At 50.5% G+C, this 18,311-nt stretch overlaps 1 protein-coding gene across 4 annotated transcripts in view; it reads right to left on the minus strand.

Annotated features, from left to right (window-relative positions):
• Nucleotides 1-485: 485 nt before the first annotated feature.
• SLC24A1 (solute carrier family 24 member 1) overlaps nucleotides 486-18,311 on the minus strand; it is a 35,688-nt gene continuing 17,862 nt past the window's right edge. For 2 of the 4 annotated variants that reach the window (XM_084783850.1, XM_084783849.1), the window contains exons 3-10: nucleotides 15,788-15,841; nucleotides 14,402-14,510; nucleotides 10,742-10,825; nucleotides 9,795-9,886; nucleotides 5,960-6,790; nucleotides 5,181-5,270; nucleotides 4,149-4,315; nucleotides 486-2,990 (exon numbers count right to left, since the gene is read on the minus strand). In XM_084783850.1, the coding sequence (XP_084639976.1) occupies nucleotides 2,741-2,990; nucleotides 4,149-4,315; nucleotides 5,181-5,270; nucleotides 5,960-6,790; nucleotides 9,795-9,886; nucleotides 10,742-10,825; nucleotides 14,402-14,510; nucleotides 15,788-15,841 (1,677 nt within the window). In that variant the 3' untranslated portion in view covers nucleotides 486-2,740. The remainder of the gene's footprint in view (nucleotides 2,991-4,148; nucleotides 4,316-5,180; nucleotides 5,271-5,959; nucleotides 6,791-9,794; nucleotides 9,887-10,741; nucleotides 10,826-14,401; nucleotides 14,511-15,787; nucleotides 15,842-18,311) is intronic. The other 2 variants (XM_084783851.1, XM_084783852.1) reach the window with 2 other exon arrangements.

An 18,311-nucleotide genomic window follows, 5' to 3' on the forward strand; every position in this document is an offset into this window, starting at 1 on the left:
TATGGGTCAAGCAAACTTTTCACAGGGGTCACCTAAGACCCTGTGGGAAAACACAGCTACTTCCAATTCATAGCAGTAGCAAAATTACAGTTATGAAATAACAATGAAAATAATTTTATGTTTGGTGGTTAACCCACAAGAGGAACTGTATTAAAGGGTTTCAGCATTAGAAATGTGGAGAACCACTGGCCTAGCATTATAGGGGTCCTGGGTTTAATCTCTAGGATTTAAAAAATATATATTCTTGTGGGGGGAGGAAAAAACCTTCAATGTTTAGAGACTGGAGAGCTGGCTCAGTGGTTAAGAGCACTTGGTGCTTTTCTAGGTGCCTCAAACTCAGTTCCCAGCACCCTTAGCAGGAGGCTTGCAACTGCCTGTAACTCCAGCTGCTAAGGGCTGAGCCCTCTTATGATTTTTGCAGGCACCCACATACATGTGGCATACACTCTCACACACACACACACACGCGTGCGCGCGCGCGCGCGTGTGTGTGTAAAAGAACATACTAAAGCTATACGTGGTTTCTATGCCCCTGACCCTACTCATCTGCCAAAACCCAACTTTCCTTTTTATACTTGTCTTTTCCTGTCACAACACAAAGTGACTGCAGCTTCTTTGTGGGCAGAGGAAATGCCAGAAGGTCCACTGTTTGGGGAAAGGATGTGTGATAGCTCCCATTAGTTTTAATCATCAAATGGTTTTGTAAGTGTGGCACATCCCACTGTGCACCAGCCAGCCTCGTAAGCACTAGACCTCTGGCTGTTGGCAAGGTGACATCCTAGAGGCAAGCAGGAGCTGGCTGCTGACAACAGGGTGGTACTCAGACTTTTAGTATTAGCCTCTCCTTCCCACAGGCTGTTCTTTCCTGTTTGGCTGTGGCCCAAATACAGGGATTTTTCAAGTACAGCCCATCTTAAAAGATAAATTCTTAGCTGGACATGGTGGCACACGCCTGTAATCCCAGCATTTTGGAGGCAGAGGCAGGCAAATCACTGTGAGTTCAAGACCAGCCTGGTCTGCAGACTGAGTCTAGGACAGCCAGGACTACACAGAGAAACCCTGACTCAATATATATATACACACACACATATACATATATATATATTCATATTCTTAAACACCTTCACCCTCCAACACCAGGATGAGCTGTTGCTTTTACTTCACCTCTGTCCTGTCTTCCACCACATCACTCCTGGTGTTCATGACTCCAGCGCTCAGAAGACAGGGCCTGGTAGATGTCTGTAAACTCAAGCCAGCCTGGTCTGCATAGCAGGTAGTAAGAAACTCATAATCTGCAGACACTTAAGCTCCCTGTGCTCTGAAACCAGTGACGTAAAAACTCACTTCTACCATTCTCCTCAGCTTGATGCCAGGGGTGTGCAAGCATAGGAAGTCTCATAGGAAATAGTTAACCATGACTTTCTTAAGTTTCTTTTATGACCTTAAAAATAGATACTCAGCCAGGTATAATGACCATGCCTTTAATCCCAGCACTCAGGAAGCAGGGGCAGGTAGATGTCAAAATTCAAGGCCAGCCTGGTCTGCGTTGCAAGTAGTACTCTTTTCTGTCTCATCATTGTGCTAAGCATTTTTGAAAATTCTCCTTTGTAAACTGTCTTATGATCCACTGATAAACTCCACAAAGGACTAGTCTGCCTGCCTTCCAGTCCTATCTAGGTTGGCCTGCAAGCACAGCACTGAGCCCTAGATCTCTTAATTGTAAGCCAGATTTGGCCCTCAGTAAATACATCCCTATGACTCTTTAGTGACAGTTGTCGCCCCTGAGTAAGAAAAGACTAAGGCGCAGTGGGGCAGCTATGTGCCCCCTTAGAAGTGACCACTGATGGAGACAAAATGAATGTAGATTTTTCAGTAAGTACATATTTTTGTTTTGGGTTTTCAAGACAAGGTTTCTCTGTGTAGCCTTGGCTGTCCTGGACTCACTTTGTAGACCAGGCTGGCCTCAAACTCACAGCGATCCTCCTGCCTCTGCCTCCTGAGTGCTGGGATTAAAGGCGTGCGCCACCATGCCCAGCTATACATATTTTTAAATAGCCCTAAAAATAGTTTTCTTTCTCAGATCTCTGCCTACAATTCAAGGCAAATTACACACCATTGTTTCTCAGGCTGCTTTCTGTTTTAATTCCATTTTCAGAAATGCACAATAAAAGGTGATGTCTTTTAACATAGAAAACATTGGCATGCATTTTACATGACTATGGGGTAGAATGATAAATGTATTCCTCCCCCTCCCCTGAGCCTGTGCTTCTTCAACTCATTAACTGAACTTATAATGACTGCAGACTTCACAGTTGCACCAAGAGGAAAAGTGGGCGGCAGTGTGTGTCTGGAGCAGTGGCCAGGAGAGCAAGCTCCAACACCTGCATCCCTGGACCCGTGCCTCTTGAGGAATGTGACCAGAGAATTGTGAGCAAGTGTGCTTGCCTCATCTGCCATCCCAGCCTTAACCCCAGGCCTCATTTGGAAAGCCCTCTGGCTGCAGGGGTCCTCCTGCTGACAGCTGCTTGCCTGGGTGGTAGGAGCTCTCCTTCTGTAGTCCACAGGAGCTGCAGGTGTTTGCAAAAAGAAGCCTCAGTCACAATGACAGTCACTTCTGAGGGTCTAAGCTGCCCAGTTCACATCCCCGATCATGTTTATGCTTTGACTGGTGTGGCAGGAGGGACAGTAACTTCTGGTATGGTCTTCTGGTCTATGCCCATCTTGGGCCCCAGTGACGGAATCAGACAGACACAGGGCAGGATATGATTCGATCCTCTAACATCACACTGATCACCAGGAACACAAAGTAAAGAAGGAACATGGTGAAGCCCAGGATCTTGTTCATTCTCCATTTACACGATGCGATTGAGGAGATCACAAACAGGAGCATGAGAAACAGCAAGACAATTGCACAGAACAGGCCATTGCTGCTGACTGGAACAGGCTGCAGTGCATTGATGAGAGAGAAGAGGAGCCAAGGGACAGGCAAGCTGCAAAAGAAACACAGCATGAGCGGTGGCTATGTTTGTAATACCCCCAGGTGCTTGATTGCCATCATTAGGTCTTCAGAGCTCTTATTTTTCTTTTTTCTTTTTTTTTTAAGATTTATTTATTTATTATGTATACAGTGCTCTGCCTGCTTGTACCCCTGCAGGCCAGAAGAGGGCTTCAGATCACATTATAGATAGTTGTGAGCCACCGTGTCCTGAACTCAGGACCTCTGGAAGAGCAACCAGTGCTCTTAACTGCTGAGCCATCTCTCCAGCCCCCTTTTTTTTTTTTCATACACACAGGAATTATTAACCTCAGTTCACTGGTGGGGAAATGGATTTAGGGAAACAAAAGTACTTGGCAAAGGGCTCAAAGTTTATCACTGAGAGCCTAAGTTAAGGCAGGTGCTCTGAGCTGGGCGAGCTAGCACAGCACTGGGCACTGAGGCAGAAGGATCCTCAGTCTCAGTCTAGCCTGGCCAGTAAGATCCCGCCTCAGAGCAATGACAAGAGTGTCCTGGGTCTGATTCTCCCCACCCACTGCATGCTTAGTGATGTATATAGGACGCCCTCCAGCCAGTGTGTGACTAGTTCCTCAGTTTTTATGACTAAGACCCACCTCAAGATAAATTAGTGATCAAGATAAATTTTCTGATACTACCCACTGCCCCTCCCTAACATCAACACACACACAAATTCCAAGCAAAATAACCAAATCCAAGACATGACCAGGGAAATGAAGGAAGCTCCATTGCTCTTGACAGCCCTGAGAGACCAGGGCCAGGTGCGGTTAAACAGGAGGACGGGATAGTTCTTGTTTATACCAAAGGGTATTTAAAGCCGCTGGGCTAGCAGTGCCCACCTGTGGAGGAAAAGGAGTGGAATGGCTCCTTCCAGTCCCTTCTCTGCCTCCCTGAAGGACCTTATTTTCTTGTATTGGGAAATGGACTGAATGGACCTCTCACTTCTCAACGTTTGTAAGTTCCAGTCAAATTTCAGGCTGTGATGAATGAAGGGAGGATACTTCATTGCCTCTTAAGGACTAACCATACAAATGCTCTTCTTGTTGCATCTCTAATAAATGAAGACGAAAACCAGCCAACAGCCAACTGTTCCAGTTACTCTGAATACACCTTAAGAAGTAACATTACTACTCACCCCACCGTGATATCAAATATGTTACTGCCCACTGAGCTTGACACGGCCATGTCTCCCAGGCCTTTCCGGGCAACGATGACACTGGTGATGAGGTCAGGAATTGAAGTGCCTGCTGCTAGGATCGTCAAACCCATAATCTCTTCAGAAATCCCAATGGTTTCACCAACCTGGTAAAACAGCAACAGTGACAAGAAAACCATGGCAACCCCAGGGGGAAAATCTGAGAGTTCACAGCACCAAGCAAAGCACCAAGGCTCTGAGCTTGCCTTCTGCAAGATGGGGTTGGGGTGGGTGACAGAGCCAGGCTCCTGCCCCAGGCTGCAGGGAACCACACAGCCCTTTGCTGAGGTCATTAAAAGTCTGATGATAGCAGATCTGTCCTTCATTGTCATTCTAACTGTAATAACTCTACATGCCCAAAGAACTTCCCCTCCAATAGTCTGCTCTGTCAACATGTTTTTCTTTTTTAATTTATTTAATGTTTATCAGTGCTTTACCTGAAGAGGGCATCAGATCTCATTACAGATGGTTGTGAGCCAGCATGTGGCTGCTGGGAATTGAACTCAGGACGTTTGGAAGAGCAGGGGTGCTCTCTCCGGCCCAGCATTCCTTTTCTGAACACGTGGCCTATGCTGTGCCCTGGGAGCTAAGCCAGGCTACAGATAGAAGTTTGGGCAGTGCTGCCCACATGCTTAGCCTAGAGAAAAGCGGGCAAGTACAGCTCTTGGCTAAGTTCTGTTCTGTGCTGCTCAGGCAGAGGAAGACTGGCACAAGGCCAATGAGTAGAAGGGATTTCACCAGTTTGGAGGACAGGCCAGCCTGGTCCACTAGAATCCATATGTGAAGGGTCTCCTGTGCCATGATACAGTTGAATACCAGTTGGAATGAGCGTCTACATTTAAAGTCTTTACCAAGAACATGAAAACCACAGGCGTATCAGATCTCGATAGTCCTGGATGCTGGAAATGGCGTCTTGAATGGCAAACGCTGGGACCTGCTGATGGAAGACTGACCAAGCTACTGCCCACTCACCTGGTGAGCCCACCATACCATAAGGTATGAGAACATGGCGATCCAGATGATAGATCCCAGGAAGGTGATGACAAAAAACTTCCTGGACTCCTGTTGGAGTTGGAAAGGGGAAGAGAAGTAAGTTGCGGAGGCTACTGGCCTTTGGCCCCTCTCTGAGGGAACCCCAACATGTGATGAGGTCTAATGGATGGGTAGTGATGAGGAAGATCAGGAACAGTACACGTGAAGCTGTGACCCTCTCCCCAAGGAGCCCCTGGAGCCAGTCGATAAGAGATGTGGGGGAGCCCGGCTTGTCTGGCATTCAGGGGCCAGGCTGGAGAGAGCTCTAGAATCAGACTTGAGTTTGGCTTTGCACCACCCACATCCCCTCCCCCACCCCCATCGGCCCCTGCCCCGTTCCTCTCTGAACTTTATTTAGACTGTATTAGACTTTGCCCTACAGAAAACAATTGTGGAAAAATAGCAATTACCACCCTGGGTTTTCAGACTACCTCTGCGAACTATGGATGGGGTACAGGGCCATCATTCCCAAACTAAGAGCAGAATACTGAGACTGCAATCAAAGAGGGACTGGTTCACACTGCTTATGGTGGCAGACATAAGGCACACCTGAGGGTCTCCAGCTCCTGACTCAAAGGTGTGTTACCCCTGCAGAGCAACAGCCCCACCCTATAGCCTCATGGGTGAAGCCCATCTATCGAGGTCTCCCAGCCTTCCTGGCACCTAAAGGCCTCATATCCTTTCAGGATGGGCAGCTCGTGACACAGCTAGACACTCACCTGCCTCCGCACATCAGGTACAGTCAGCCACAGTGGGAACACGATGGGCAGGAGGAAGAGGTAAATGGCTTGCTTCTGCCTGCTCTCAGGCCATTCCAGAGACAGAGGCTCCTCATTTTCCTCCTCCTCTTCCTCTTCCTCCTCTTCTTCCTCCTCTTCATCATCGTCCTCTTCTTCACTGTCCCCTCCATCGCTTCCCCCTTCACCATCTGCACCTTTCTCACCTTGGGTGGCTTCACCCTGATTGTCAGCATTGGCTTCTGGTTCACCTTCATCTTTCACCTCACTGTCATCTGCTTGGATTTCACCTTGGCCTTCATGTTCATCTTCATCTCCTTCTGCCTCAGTTTCCCCTTCATGTTCATTTTCATTTCCTTCTGCCTCAGTTTCCCCTTCATGTTCATCCTTTCCTTTTGCTTCAGTTTCCCCTTCATGATTATCCTTTCCTTCTGCCTCAGTTTCCCCTTCATGATTATCCTTTCCTTCTGCCTCAGTTTCCCCTTCATGATTATCCTTTCCTTCTGCCTCAGTTTCCCCTTCATGATTATCCTTTCCTTCTGCTTCAGTTTCTCCTTCATGTTTGTCTTCATTTCCTGCTGCTTCAGTTTCCCCTTCATGTTCATCTTCTTTTCCTTCTGCCTCAGTTTCCCCTTCATGTTCATCTTCTTTCCTTTCTGCCTCAGTTGCCCCTTCTTGCTTATCTTCTTTTCTTTCTGGCTCAGTTTCCTCTTCATCTTTTTTTCCTTCTGCCTCAGTTTCCCTTTCACCTGGTTGACTTTCACCCTCTTCACCTGTCATTTCTCCTGTATGCTCAGCTTCATCCACATCTTCCTATAATCCAAAGAAAACAGATTATTAATGTATAGTAAGAGCTCTAACTGATTTTCATCCCAGTTACTCCTGTTTTGTTGTTGTTGTCAGAGAGCATATTGACAGTTAACTGTTCAAAGGAGGAAACTGATGCAATGATGCAGCAAACTCCCCATCGCAGCATCCCTACCCAGTAGTCCAGCTTCTCTTGGTTACTTCCAAGACTGGAAAACTCACCGTCTACAGCCGCATCACCACCCTTGAGAGCATTGACAAGTCTGAAGTCCACCTCTGTATCAAAGCCCCGCCATCACATACAGTCTACTCTTTGCAGATACACGGAACAAGCCTGGCTACTCTTCCACAGGGCGGCCCTCCATGAGTTGCAAGTTTCTGGGTCCTCCAGCACCCTGCGCGCTATGGCATAGAGAGGGCTACAGCTAGATGAACTTGTTTGATTAGCCATACCCTGAGCGTGGTGTCCAAATGTGAACACAGAGCCACACGCACGGAGCTCAACCATCTCCTCTCTTATCTTGGGTGCTATGCTTCCTTCCACATTGCCTGATATGGCCTGATGCTTTGTCAGACACCGCACCTTGCTAAGTCTACTGAGCTCCAAACTCCTCGTATTACATTATAAGACGATAAAAATATACCTATTTGTTGCACGTTCTTACATGTCAGGCACAATACTAAATGACTTCATGATAATAGCATTTGCTGTGTTTCATGGACCCATCAATACATAGACTTGTACCCATCTTACTGGTAGAGAAACTTGCCCATGGTCCACAGTTTGTATGTGATGGCTTTGTTATTTGGACATCTATAGTTAATTCTTGACCTCTTGGCCACCAAACTAACACTCCAGCCTGAAGGAGCCTCTGGCTTCCTTGGGGATCTTGTTGGAAATGTAGCTTCCCTAGCTCTGCACGTGTCAGCGGACTTAGAGCCGCTGGGATGGGAGCAATCACCTGCAGCTCATGTGCTCCTTGTTCTACTTGCTCACCTGCAGAGCGTTGATGTAGCTCCACACTAAGTGCCTCTAATTCCCATGGCCTCAGATCTGAAGTAACCTGTAACATGCTCATCTGTCCCTTGACCCAAGGGCCTGTGTGCTCACGGAGTAAACATGATGTCACCTGTAGCAAATGTCACGACGACCCCAAAGGGCATCCAGTGATTACTCAACTCTGCTGCATGTGGAAATCATATTTTTCCAGGTTGTTTTTTTGTTTCTTGTTTTTGTTTGTTTGTTTGTTTGTTTGTTTAAGACAAGGTCTCCCTGTGTGACCCTGGCAGGCAGGAGAACATGAAGACCAAAGTGGCCTTGAACTCACTGAGATTCGCCTGCCTTTGCCTCCTGAGTGCTGAGATCAAATGCATGTTCCATCATGCCTACTTGGATACTTCTTAAGCCAGGATGCTGGAGGACCTGCCCGGGGGATGCTGACTCAATGAGTAGGTGGGGAACAACTTTGTAAAGTTTTCCCATAGTCTCCAAATACGCAAGCAGAGTTGAGGATCAGATGAAGATGCACAGTGTTACCATCTGGGCATGCCTGGGTTTTGAATTAGCAATGAAAAGTGAAGAGATTTGTCTGCAGTCGTTACTGCCTCCCTCTCTCGGCCCCAATACAGAAGCAGGCTTCTGGGAGATGGTAATTGATTCAAGTCATTGGGTATGAGATCACGCGGCTGCACCACCTTCCCTGGCTCCCAAAATTGCTACCTTGGGGATCTTATTAGGAACACAGGCCTAATGGCCCAGGTGAACAGCAGCTCCCTTCCGTGTTGTAGTGAAGGCCCCTCATCTCTCCCAGGACCATAGCTGCCTGGCTATGCACCAGATCCCTGGCCTGCAACTTAGGTTGAACAGATTCTAAGACTCAGAACTGGAGACTAGTTGTTCCCTCTGGACTGGAGGGCTGGACTGGTGGTTTAGGGTTGAAGCCAGTCATAGAATCTGCACACAGTCAAAGCGAGGAGGAAAAACAGCAAAGAGTCCCAGGTGCCTTCTTGGGCCTCTACTGAGCTCTTTGTGAGACTCTAGATGCTTCTGCAGCCACTTGTTCCTTTTCACATGAGCTGGCCATGATGAGCCTGCTTGATGCTCACATACCAGAAGGAAGACACCTTAGAGACAAGACTGCTGTGCTGCAGAGGAGAGAAAAGTCTGCTTCTGGGTGCTGACTAGGAAAAGCAGGGCTGTAGCTGGCAAACTTAACATCTGTTTACTGCCAGTCACTCAACCCGCATTGAACGCAGCATGTGCCAGCCAGGGTGTCTCCCTCTGAGATGGAGGCTGAGATGGCTCAGACTTGGGTGCTGCCTTCAGGAACCATCTGGGAGGGAAGCTAGAGGAAGCTCTGAAAACAAGGAGGCAGTTGTGGAAGGCCATGTCGGGTGCCAAGTCCCATGAACATTTGGATTCTGGTGCATCAGGGAAGCCTCATAGACACGGGAGCTGTCAGCTCATACCAAGCCAGATAAGGCTGTCTAGGGATGGAGAAAGGGAGGAGGATGATAGGGAACCACATATGAAAAAGCAGAGAAGCAAAATTAAACTTGGCCAGAGAATAGTGCAAGAGGCTTTCAAGGCAAGGCAGTCCTGAGACTTAAAAGGCTACAGATGAGGAGGATGCCCCAGCAATGAAGGGCCTCAGGCCATGCCAAGGCCTCTTACCCAGCAGCCCTCTTACTGCACTTCAAGCCACTGGTGGTCCTGGACAGTCTGGACTCGGTCTCTGATTGCTTTGTTGACACACTGTCAATCCCTCGTGTTTTTATAGCATGTGGCTGTGCATACACACCCCGAGATATGTATTGTCACACTGGGGTGTTGCTATGAGCTTTCTGGGTCTGGAAAGTGTGTGCATTCTCAAATGATTTCAGAGAAGGGACATGGTTCACCCCACAGGGATGAATAGGATTTCAGGCCTTCAAGTAGGAAGTATTTTAGCCAGAAAACCTTTTCTTGTCCTCTGAAGTTCCTCCAGCTGTGCAGAGGCTGAGAGCCTACCTGGCAACCTGGATCCTCCTCCTGATCTCCCTGGACGTCTGGAGCAGGGGCTGGAGTGACCGTGACCGCAGGGAGCTCGGCTGGCTCCTCCTCTTAAAGGACAAACACGGGTTAGGTAAGGGCATGAGAGCGGGTCCTGAGAACAGCTGCAGAGCCGGGCAGGCGGGGCGGGCAGGAGAGAATATGCGTGCATTTGACAGGAAGGGCTCCGGAACTGGGACCTGTGCTTGCCCTGTCCCCTGAATGGTCCCCTGAATCGGGATGGGAGGACATCTGGGAAGCATTCCCCTGTATTCACAGGCATTTCCTGGAATTGTGGCCAGAGGTGCTGGAACTACTTGGGCAGATGGAGCAGGGGAGGGCTGGTCCTTTGAAAAGGATCCCACTGAGTTCAAAGGCAAGCTGCTCTGGGTCCATGGATCAGAACTGCAGCGAAGGGGTCCTTGGAAAATCTGAAATACTCAGGTTAACAACCTCTTGGCTGTGCAGCTTTGGGCAATTCACTTGATCTCTCTGACCCTTGGTTTCCTCGGCTATGGAATAGAAAGGATGACTCTATGGGTTGCTGAGTGAGCCAGGTTTACTGGTGTGCGGAGCCCACCAGGCAGTTGCTGCCCTGTGTCTTTGGTCATGGCTACTAGGCTTCTGTCACTGGGCTCCAGGTCAGTAGGATTTCAAACCCCTCACTAGCAACAATGTCCTTGTGTTGACGTCATGGGAAAAGAGATAGATTCTCACTTGAGACTAGGTTTAGGAAAGACAATGTAGAAGCTGGGTACTCCCTCCCTTGCCTGCCTCATCTGAGCAAAACAAGGCGGAAGCTCTGGGGAGCCTATGACAGAATGACCCTGGCATGTGCCTCAGTGTCTGCTCTGCACTGGCTGTGACAGGGGGTAGGGCAGTGGCAGGAGAAACCTGGCCAGCAGCCAGTCTGGCCATCCTCTCACCATCTGGGCTGCTGTCTGCTTTGGTCTGGGGGAGAGCTCTGGCTTCCTGGTTCAAACTCTCCTGCTTGTCCTTGGAGGGACGGGCTGTGAAGGAGAAAGGAAGACATCTTATCTGGGGCTGTTCACCACACCCTCAGTCAGGACCCTGAACTGCCCAGTGGTGACAGGGCAGGGAAGGCTGCCCTAGAGCTGCGGTGTCTGGGTCTGATCTCAGGAGGCCTATTCCCGGTGCCCCATTTGTAAGCTTGGCTGAGTCCCTGTACCATCACTAACTGGATATGACCTTGGGCAAGTTGCTCCCCCTATTTCCTCTCTGATAAACATATGACTGGACTCAGGCCAGCCTCCAGGATGCATTTCCTTTATGACCTCAAGCAATGGCTCATTTGAGGCATCTGACCCGAACTTGGTAGGAGAGCTCCTGCCAGGACCAGTCAGTGAGGTCCAGGACGGTCAGGGGGAGGAGCTATGATGATGGCAGAGGGGCTGTTTTTGCCACTCTTGGACTAGATGATCTGTGAGGTCCCTTGCAGCTTACTCTGACTACTAGAAGGCAGGACAGTAAACCCAGTGCAGGCTGCTCCAGGGGTCTGTTGCCCATAAGCCTCTTCCCATTCCTGCAGAAAGCAGGGAGGGATCAAGCTTTGGTCACACCCTTTGGATCCCAGACATGCAGATACCAAATGTAGTCACGTTTTATTGGGACATATTTTACCAAAGACCTCTAGCATGGCAGGCACAGAATAACTGCCCTGATTTCCAGGCAAGAAAAATAACCCAGAAGACACCTCTCTGCCTGGATGACTATATACCAGGCGACGTTCAAAGGTAGAGAAGAAAAAAGGGCGGACTGAGAAGTATGGGAGTTTAGGCGGTCCCCCTGTCAGCCGTGTGGCATGAGGGAGAAGGGCGGGCAGGGCAATGTACAAACGGATACGTGACGTAATGGCCACGTGACTTGTAGGCTTGTTCTGTCCATGGACATTGGGTTACTTTGGAAGCCTGTGTGTCTGTCCTCTGCAAATGGCAACACCACGATACGCCCAGAGCACTGACTTGAGGATGCATGAGACAGGATCGCTTGCCCACATTGCAGCACTTCAGACACATCATCAGGGATACAGGCTAGAGCCTGAGGAGCTGGGTGTGGATCTTAGCTTAGCCCAGGCACACTATAGCGATGGTCCAGCTGGCTGGTCCCTCAGCCTCTCCATCCCTCAGACATTTCATCTACAAAAGTCTCCCAAGGCTGTGCTTATAGGTGGTTGATGGCTCTCTATGCAGTCACTGTGTTACTTTTGGGCTCTAACAATCATGGCGGTGAACTGACAGCCATCGTGGCCAGTGGCTACCCACTGAGGAAACAGTCCTGTGGTGAAAATGCCCAGCGTTCCAGAGGGTTTGAGTTGGAGGAGACCCTGAAGATAATCGAAGGGAGAGGGGCGTGCAGGCCGGCTATAAGGATGCTAAGAAGATACAATCTGGGTTGCTGGGTGGAATGGAGCCCCTGGCTGGATCCAGGATGGGCAGGAAAGAGAAAAATGGTCCTGGCATTTTCTCCTTGCTATCTGTGCCCTAACTCCTCAGAGTTGTTCAGCTGCTGCCGCCTTGGCTATAGGTTCATTTGCAGAGTCACCGTTATGGCCTCTCTGGTTCCTCAACGTGTCCTGGCACCCAGCTGGTCTTCCTGGAGTGTTCAGGACTTCAGGACAACTCTGCCACCTCGATCAAGAATGCCCAGGGCACCCTAGGCACTAATCAAGAGCTATAGCATCCTGCTGAACAGAGGACATAATGAAAGAAAGGCATCCTGGGCCTCCCGCCCTGGCCCCAGCACATCTGTCGACTCCTAATGGAAGAGCTCACATCACTCACCCTGGCCTCATTTCCCAGGTCACTGTGGGATAACTCCTCCACTGTTGCTCTCTCCCACACATCTGCCTGAGAGCACAAGGGAAGCCTGGGACCTGAGGGAGGGAAACTCCACCCTGGGGAGGTGAGAGTTCAGGGGACAGGGAACATCTCTTGTGGAGAGAGCTGCATCTGGGGAGCTCCACCAGGGAGGGGGTGGAAACATCTGGGCAGCCACCTGGAAGCTGCCAGGGAAACAGACATCTGGAATGGCTTGGGAACAAAGGCCTAACAGGACCTAGGCCTCCTGGGAGGAGGTGCTGGCAAACGATCAGACTCTGGCTCTGAGCAGTATGACATCCCAGGACACACCTGCAGTTATTCAGCTCGACGGTGGCCCCTGGCTTACCGCACCCACAGTTCATAGAGCAGGCCTTGCCTGGGACAACTGTAGCCAGCTCTCCTGGCTCTGTTTCCTCGTGTGCCCTGTCCCCACCCAGCACGGCTGGATCATCTCCTTAGTGCCAATCTCCTCTGACCTCGGCCTGGCCTGAGTATCACATAATCCTGTTAGGACAAGCAGGCCAGCTGGCAGCTGATGCTCACAGGGGTGGCCGGGTCTGTGAGCCCGACAGTCCATTCAGGAAAAGTTCTTCATTCTCAGGATTTGGCTAGAGTCAGTGGATCTGCTGGGAATGACTAGGCATAACCTAGAGAGCCAGGCCAGGTCCACCCCGGCCTTCGGCACCTGAGGCTGCCCCAGTCTGCTTGTTCCTCAGAGGTACTGTTCATTTGGGGCCGGCTTCTCCCGTGTCACCAGGGCTCACCTTGAAGAATTTCTAAGGGACGGTCTCACTGCCTCATCTTTGACACTGCTTTCCATGTTGTGTCTGAAGGTGGAGGTCAGGGCCTTACGAAATTCTGAGATCCCAAAATGTGCCCTTCTCCAGAAAAGCCAGCCCATTCTTTCATGCCATAGTCAGGCTCTCCTGTCTAGCTGCGTGCCTTAGCTTTGCCCAAAACCAGCTTTTTCCTTGTGGGCCAACTGCTTGGTCTCAGTTCTGCACCAGAGACCCAGAAAAGGGACAGCAGGGGTGGGGGTGGGGAGCAAAGGGAGCAGAAAAGTTCCCAAGAGGCAGTCAGTAGAGGCCGCGCTCGGGGGAAGTGAGACGGAAGACGTGGTACAGTACAGGCTTCTCCAGTGCTGCCATTGTTCCGCCCTTTCAACTCCAGCACCTTAGACACTGCATTCTCCCTTTTTCGCTGCTCCCAAAAGTGGCTATGACATTTCCTAAGGTGTCCTTTAGGACTCCTGGCTGTAGGGGGCGGAGAAGTGGGGGGTGCGGAGCAAGCTTCCTAGGACTCCAGAGCTGAGTGAGTACAAAGCAAAGAGATGCCAGAGGTCTGTGGAGAAGGTGCTCACTCCCTACCCCCCAGCCCCCGAAGCATCCCTGGCCAGTCAAACTATGGGACACTGGATCCATCTCAGCACAGATCCAAATAGGCCATGGCGTTTGTGTCCTGACTGTGGATAAAGCCCTTCATTTTGTAAACAGGGACACTGAGGCAGGGAAACAGCCACCATGTTCCACATGGCTCTCTCTTGGTGAGCCCAGGCCTTACATCTTCCGTGTCTTCCGTACTGTCTAGCTTTCACTTACCCACTCTCTTCTCTGGTAACTCTGTCCTCCCATCCCGGCCCATTGCCACTAGCATTTGCAGGTCCCAGATTCTGTCCTGTGGCAGGAGGGGAGGTGCACGTGGGGCAGATGTGGGGCAGACCAGCGGGGCAGAGGAGGCCTTGCTTACCTTCCCCCAGGGGGTCCAGGCTGTGGAGCATGAGGTGGTAGATGGTGCTGCGGATGATGCTGTTATGCAGTGAGGCCGAGCTGCTCCCTCGGGTCAGCACAGACGGGAGCTGAGCAAGGGGAGAGCCGCACAGGCCTCAGTGGGGCCCTGTCCAGGTCAGGGGCTACAGGAGATCCTCCCCGCCAACCTGCCTCCTTCCCACAGAGACCAGGGCGACGATGCCCTGAGCCCTGAACCCCTGCTCCTTTCGCCTCCAACTCTGACATCCTCCCTTTGATTCCTCAGGGACTAGCTCCTTCTGCACCCTACATGAGTCCCCCAGCTCCCACAGGGAGCAAGCCGTGTGGATCAGGGCCACCATATTATGGGAGGGTGCATGTAACTCCTACAAGAAACTTTTCCTACAACCACACCCTCATTCACACAGGGAGGCTGCTGCACCCGCACAGCCCTTTACAGGCCACACAGGGAGCCTGACTGTGTTCTGTCATTGTTCCATGCCCAGAGAAAAGTAACACTAGAAGCCCCAGCTACAGAAGAAAAAGGAAACTCAAAGGAAGGTGGTGTGTCCAAGGTCAAGCAGGGGCACAGTCAAACTAGCAGCCCAGGCCTACTGATTGCGAGCTTGGACTTTACACTCTGGTGCTCAGAGGCCTTCAAAGGCACCAAAGGATGCACACCTGTACTGCACACAGATTTGACACTCCTAGCGACACATTGAAATACTGTGAGATTACCCTGTTCTCCCTCCCTGTCCCTCTCCAGCTGAACTCTTCTGCCACCTAGTGGCTGTGGCCATTACAAAGGACTGGGAGATTTTTCTTTTGGCTTTGGGAGGTTTTAACCCTACCACTCCCATGTGCCCATGCCCACCCACCTCTGCCTCCTTTCAAAGTTCCTCCATCCACACGGTGCCTTAAGCCAAGTCTTTCAGAAACCTTAGGCCCTGGCATCTCAAGAGCGTTCCCCCTAGCTCCTTAGCTCTGGATGTGCTAAAGCCATCAGTGTTAGAGCATCCATCAATCAACGTTGGGATTGGAAAGCTGGATTTGAGCGTCTCGAGTCCAGACTTCACCTTAGAGATATAGAAGCTGAGGTTGGACAGGAGTCTCCAGACAGAATGAGCTGTGAAGTTAAGGATTCCTTCCCAAACTAGCGCCATGTGGAGCCAAGTGGCCCTCACCACACGGACTGCTCTTTCCTGGCTCACCCTGGTAGTTCCCACTAGGCCCGCCCCCCCCCCCGCCAGGCCTCCCCGAGTTGACCATGTTCCACGGCGTCGGGGCCACAGCAACCTGGTGTCCAGGCATATGCTGAGACTCTGCAGTGTCCCCACTCATGCCCACAACCTGGGTCCCCGCTGGGCCGACGTCACTCTTCACCCACCTTCAGCTTCCTGTCATCCTGTTGCTCCTTTCCCTCAATGGCGCCATCGCTGGGCTGCAGAAAGGAGCAAAGATAGAGAGATGAGTTACCAAGGTGTCATGGAGAGACCCTGCTTCTTAGGCCGTACCTGCCCTTCTCTCTGGGGAAGCTGCTGATGCAACCCAGAAACACCCCGGGAACTAACATGTCCTCATGACTCATCATGGCCACCGCCTTTTGGCTCAAATGTGTCACCTACCTGAAAGCCCACCCCAGGCTCCTCATCCTCCTCCTGTTTGTCCTGCTTTGGCTGGCTCCTCACTCCTCATGCTTCAGGTCCCCATTTAAATGTCACCTCCCTCTGTGCATCCCTTAGAGATGCCCGTTCTTTCCTGTCCTGGCATCTCCCCCAATGTCTTTGCATGTGAAAGATGCAGGATGTTTGTTTGTTTACTAATTAAGTGAGTGAATGGAAGAGTCGCTCCATCCCTTCCTACTCTTGTCTCTGCCACGCCCTGTCCCTCTGCCCGAGATGTCCTGTCTATGCCTCCCTGCTAACACGAAAATGTCCGTTGCTCCTCCTCCTCTTCCTCCTCCTCCTCAGAAAAATCAGGGTGGATTCGTGTGTAAAGCTCTCTCCCTGACCCCACCCTCACTCCTGCTCACTAAGACAGCTCTTCCCTTGGAAGTTGGACAGCAATAGCACATCTTGTGATTCTAAACTCTTGTTCTGGGGTCAGATGAGTGCTGGTATCTCAGGGAAGCTGTGGGGACAGCCTGTTGAGGAGTGAGACAAGTTCGAACAAACTTGAAGCCCACCGGGCTCCCTTTATTCGCATCCACAGCCCTGAAATGCCACTTGAGTGATATACGAAGAGTCTACTCAGCTAGAGTCCAATCTCATTTATTTTTAGAGATGAGTGCACTATGTAGCCCAGGCTAGCCCAGAGCTCACTATACAGTCCAGGCTGGCCTTGAATTTGCAGTGACCCTCCTACTTCAGGCTCCTTTATGAATTGCTTTACAGAAGCAAACCACCCCATTCTGTGTTTGTCTGTCTTTACCATGCAGTGGCCTTGTGATGTAGTCATCTCTGGTTCCCTGACCTGTGGCTCTCTACAAAGGTAAGAAGGGTGCAGGGATAACCCCAAGTGGTCTCTGGCACCATATTTAGGCACCAAAGTCACTGCCACTTGCCTCAGTGGCTATCTTTACATTTCCCTCTGCTCCCCCCGGCCACCAGGGCCCACCCAGGGCCAGAACAGCTCCTTTCTCTGCTCAGCTCTGAGAATATAGGCAATACCACCAGACCACAGCCCAGCCTCTCGTCCAGCCCAGCCACGCCACTGTTTACCGAGCACGTGCTATTATAAGGGACTTAGTGGTTATAAGGGAGGAAAGATATTTAGGACACGGAGTCTTCGTTCAGGGGCAAAGCAGGGAAAGCAGAGCATGGGTCACAGTGAGAGCGGCACGGCCGCCGCTGCTGTGTGAGGTGGGTCAGGAAGGCTTCCTGCCGTGGATGGGATAAGGACTTTTGACGGGTGGGGAAGGCGTGGGTGTCTGGATACTAGTGTTAAAGAATGTGTCTGTAAGTGAATGAAGCAGGGCCGTTAATAATGGGCATATAAGGCACTGAAACAGCTGAAATAACCAAACTGAGGTGAAGGGGGAGCTGTGCATTTTAATAAGCTCCTCCACCTTCTTCATGACACACCTGCGAGCTTATTGAGGCAGAGGAGGCTTGGCTAGCTGCTGTGTTCACCATCTCACCGTTCGTCACATCCCACTCCCGCTGCTGAGGCACAGAGGTGGGCACAGGTTACTTTCAGAAATGGTTTGCTCTGTCCCCAGAGAGCCAGGAGACTGATCTTTGCCCCACAGTGCACACCTCTAATGATTTTCTGCATCTCAGATTTACTCAAGCGAAAATAATTCTCTATGTGTTCATGGGCAGTCTCAGCATGCCTTTTGAGGGGCGGGGTGCAAGATCTTACTATAGAGATGGCTCACCTAGAGTGCTGAATTATCTGCACACACAGCTCTCAGCCACTTTCTTTTCTTAATTACTATATTTTGTTTATTGTGGTTGCTTTGTGTGGGGTCTCGAGTGTGTGTGTGTGTGTGTGTGTGTGTGTGTGTGTGTAAGTCAGAGGACAGCTTTGTGAGTTGATTCTCTTTCCACTTTTTGTGGGCTCCAGGAATCAAACTCATGTCGTGTCAACTTTTTTTTTTTTTTTTTTTTTTTTTTTGAGACAAGGTTTCTCTGTGTAATCTTGGCTGTCCTGGACTCGCATTGTAAACCAGGCTGGCCTCGAACTCACAGGGATCCACTTGCCTCTGCCTCCTGAGTGCTGGGATTAAAGGCATGTGCCACCACCACCCGCTGTCAACCTTTTTTTAAAAAAAGATTTGTTTAATATGAATGAGTGTTTTGCCTACACGTGTGTCTGTGCCATGTGCATGCTTTGTGCTCAAGAATGTCACAAAAGGGTCTTGTGCCCCTCGAACTGCAATTACAAATGGCTGTGGCCATATCCTTCCC

This window comes from Acomys minous (genome assembly GCF_964271855.1).
Source record: "Acomys minous genome assembly, chromosome: 5".
NCBI classification, from domain to species: Eukaryota; Metazoa; Chordata; class Mammalia; order Rodentia; family Muridae; genus Acomys; species Acomys minous.